The sequence below is a fragment of the Toxorhynchites rutilus genome, chromosome 2 (genome assembly GCF_029784135.1).
Source record: "Toxorhynchites rutilus septentrionalis strain SRP chromosome 2, ASM2978413v1, whole genome shotgun sequence".
NCBI classification, from domain to species: Eukaryota; Metazoa; Arthropoda; class Insecta; order Diptera; family Culicidae; genus Toxorhynchites; species Toxorhynchites rutilus.
Window position 1 is genome coordinate 122005584 of NC_073745.1, and position 3631 is coordinate 122009214.

The following is a 3631-nucleotide window of genomic DNA, read 5'->3' on the forward strand; positions in this document are numbered from 1 at the left end:
TACGAACATTTAAGTCGATGTGGCGCTCGATTTCGAGGATGTAAATCATTTTTTTTTTATCTGTATTATAGTGACTTTCAACTCATTTGCTGGTTCGTCACTTTTTACTTCCATTTTTTGGAAGAATGTCGGGAGTGAGAGTTGAACTCGTGACCTTTAGCGTGAGAGGCATGGATGTTACCACTACGCCAGATCGCCTCCACGATGTAAATCATTGTTATGATAAACCTTTGGAACTCCGTACTCGAGAAAGGCTGTCATATCGTAATATCATCAACATATAAATGCCCCATTTATAATATATTCTTAATTGGATAACGGTCATAATTTTCTATATAAAAAGTTTATAAAATAAAAGGCAGCCACAACAAAACAAAATATAATGGTAGAAAAACACATTTTCAAACAACCACGAATCAAAGGTACATAGATGAACAGTCAACATAAATGTGTTTTGCAAATCAGTACACGCCATTGCCCGTCGACAACGTCTCAACGATTAGTCTCGGAGAGGAATGAAGAAATATCAGAAGGTGGATGTGAGTTGAAGTGAAACGGGCCCGAAACTAGGTGAAGTACCAGCGGTTTACACTAGCGGATGTGCAGTTTATTTCATCAATGCATGAACGACGGCTTTTGCGTTAAGTTTCTTAAGATCTGTGTAGGTTTGCCCCGTTCCAACGAACACAATCGGTTGTCCTGTGATGTATGTCATTGATATGGCAGCACCCACCTAAAACATGAAATGCGTTTTAGTTAGCGGCTCTTGGATTCTAAAACTGGTGCAGTACTGAAATACCTTGTCGTCAATTGTGTCGAACTTTGTTAAAACTATGCCATCGATTATATGCGGATTCTCATTGGATGAGTAATCGGCCAAAGCTTGGTTGAATTTCACCAACTGATCGACTGCTTCATTTCCTACCAGGGCTTCGCCAACGAACAGAACTAAATCTGGTTCATTAACCTGGAAGATTGCACAATTCAATTTGATAGTTGGTAATTGTTTACGAATTATCATATTTCAAGATTACCTTAATTAATTTAGCCAGAGCTCTCATCAACGGCTCATTGTCCTGCATACGTCCTGCGGTATCGATCAACACAACATCTATTGCAGAATCATTAGCGAACTTGATTGCCTCCATAGCAATTCCAGCTGCGTCTTTTCCATAGCCCTTCTCATACAACTGTACCATTTCACGACCAGCGTGTTTTTCCGCTGGATGTAGGGCATTCAAATGTCTCATATGTGTACGTAACTGTTCCACAGCTCCAGCACGGAATGTATCGCAAGCAGCTATCAACACATTCAAGTTGTTCTCAATTAGCCAGAAACAGATCTTAGCCAGATTGGTCGATTTACCGACACCATTTACTCCACAGAAACTCATCACATATGGCCGCTTATTCTTTTTTGCCTCCAAACAATCGCGAAGAATATCGACACGACGTTTGGGCGAGAGAATTTGAACTAATGCTTCAATCAACGTGTTTTTAACCGTTGCTGCAACGGTATCGAATGTTCCCAGAACTTTTCCTTCCAATTTGACTGCAACAGATTCGCACAGCTTTTGAGCGATATCTGCTGCAACATTTTTGGAGATCAAATGATCACGCAACTTCTCCAACGCAGGTTGCATATCCTGCTGGGTCAGGTTCTTCGAACCAACCAAACCTTTGAAAAGTGAAAACACTCCTCCCGACTTCTTGGTCGGCTGAATATTTGGCCGATTCGCATACTGCTGAATCTCCTCCTCGTCTTCCTCGTCATATTCGCTGTCACTCTCAACTTCCAGATCCTGTATACCACCTTTCATTCTTCCAATCATTTCGTTATTTGGAGAAAAGTCACTTCTTACATCTTCAGGCTTATCCTTCGAACGATCCAGATTGGGTACATCCTTCGAATTACCGCCCAAATCCCAAACGCGCATCTGCTTTCCAGATTTCTGTGGAGGAGACTTTGGAGACTTCGGTTTATCCCCTTTGTTCTTCTTGTTCAATTTCTCCATCATCTTCTTCCGATTTTCCATAATCAGATCCTCATTTGCTCCGTTAGTTTGGACCGGAGGAATGTTCTCCGCCAGCTCTTTTTTGTTATCAACTATTTTCACGGACTTCTTTCCGCCGGACACTGGTTTGTCCCCTCCCTTACGCACTATCATTGACTCGACTGTCTTCTTAGACTTATGGGAATCCTCGAAGCTACGCATTTGCTTCGGAAGCTTTGCCTGTAATTGACCCCACTTTTCAGCTTGTTCCAGAATTCTTGTGAACTCCTCTTGAAATCCAAAGTTTGTATAGTTACGATTTTCCGCTCGGAGATCATTCTTATATTTATCTCGGAATTCCAAATGAACGTCGCTCAGAAATTTGTCTATATAGGACAATTGAAGAATTTTTTGAAACGCGACCACAAAAACCAACTCGAATTCATTGTCCAGTTTATACTGTAGAGAGAGTCCATCATGATCGTATACTCCAGAACGTTCCTGCGCAATAAATCTTGTGTTAATATCTTGGAATCATGGCCAATAAATCTGGTTCTCTCAGTACCTGCAGGATAACACTACGGATCAGTGCATTGACGGAGGGCGCAAATATTTGATTGGTGCCTCGAAAACACCACAGCACTATTCCACCCTTGGTGAAAATTGTGAATAAATCCAACATCTTGGACCACCTTTCTGCACGAACTTCTTAGCTAGATTAACTTTCTAAATGCGATACTTATATTTTACTTGCTGGTATCGAAACAAAACCTGACCAATTCTCGAATAGCTGAAGCAAGATATGCGTTTTTCTTCGCAGCAAACTCTGACAACTCAGCACAACCAACGTAAACACGTAGCATGATAAAAGTCAATTTCGGGAAACGGCTGCGTACCACAATGTTCACACGAGGGGACTATCAATTATACAGATTTCTAGTACTCGAATGATGGTTGTTTCAGCCAAGGTGGCTCTTTTGGTGGTGGGTTATTTTCTTCACTAATGCCGGATTTATAATCATTCACAATAAGCGTGATTTTTCCTGCAAGAGATATTCGTGGAATAAAATAAAGGCGGCAACTGCCGATTTCTGATCGCGACTTTTGGGGACGTGATCTGAAGAGCTATTTATTTAGGAATCGATTGATGATCCATGAAAAACTACTTCTTTTCGCAAGGAATAATATAAACAAGTTACCAGAGTTTTGGAAGCGTCTCATCGGGTCGGACGAGTCAAAGTTCGAGCTATTCAGGCGATGAGGGACTCCGGGACATCTCTGACCAGGCATGTGACACGGAGGTGGAAGTACTATGGTTTGGACTGTTTCTCATAGTTTGACGTGATAAATTTTGCCGAAATCAAGTGACGAATCTACGTTATGGCGGGTTTACACTAGGAAGATCTATAGCTATAGATGGATTTATTCACCTGAAAATAGGTGTAAACGGGTGAGAATAAATATGATACACTTATTCGAGGTATATATAACTTGAATACATTCAGCACCTGTAAACGCTTGTGAATTTCTCACTGGTGAGAAATCACTAAAGTTGGATGCAGTTCTACTTCAGGTGAATAAATTCACCGAAAATATGAATATATTCATTATAGAAGTTCACGCTAGTGTAAACGGCT

General features: G+C 41.0%; 1 protein-coding gene across 1 annotated transcript; it reads right to left on the minus strand.

Annotated features, from left to right (window-relative positions):
• Positions 1–285: 285 nt before the first annotated feature.
• Positions 286–2853, minus strand: LOC129765044 (signal recognition particle receptor subunit alpha homolog). Its single transcript, XM_055764871.1, has 4 exons — positions 2560–2853; positions 1035–2495; positions 800–967; positions 286–733 (listed from the first exon to the last, which is right to left on the minus strand). Exons 1-4 carry the CDS (start codon positions 2674–2676, stop codon positions 608–610), a joined length of 1872 nt encoding a protein of 623 aa, XP_055620846.1. The 5' UTR covers positions 2677–2853; the 3' UTR covers positions 286–607.
• Positions 2854–3631: the final 778 nt, after the last annotated feature.

Excerpts from the sequence above, each read along its gene's own strand:
- LOC129765044 (XM_055764871.1), bottom strand. The coding sequence starts at position 2,676 with ATGTTGGATTTATTCACAATTTTCACCAAGGGTGGAATAGTGCTGTGG. Across the intron at positions 968-1,034 it reads CTCTGGCTAAATTAATTAAG|GTTAATGAACCAGATTTAGT; the intron begins GTAATCTTGAAA and ends GCAATCTTCCAG. Across the intron at positions 734-799 it reads TCGACACAATTGACGACAAG|GTGGGTGCTGCCATATCAAT; the intron begins GTATTTCAGTAC and ends TTCATGTTTTAG.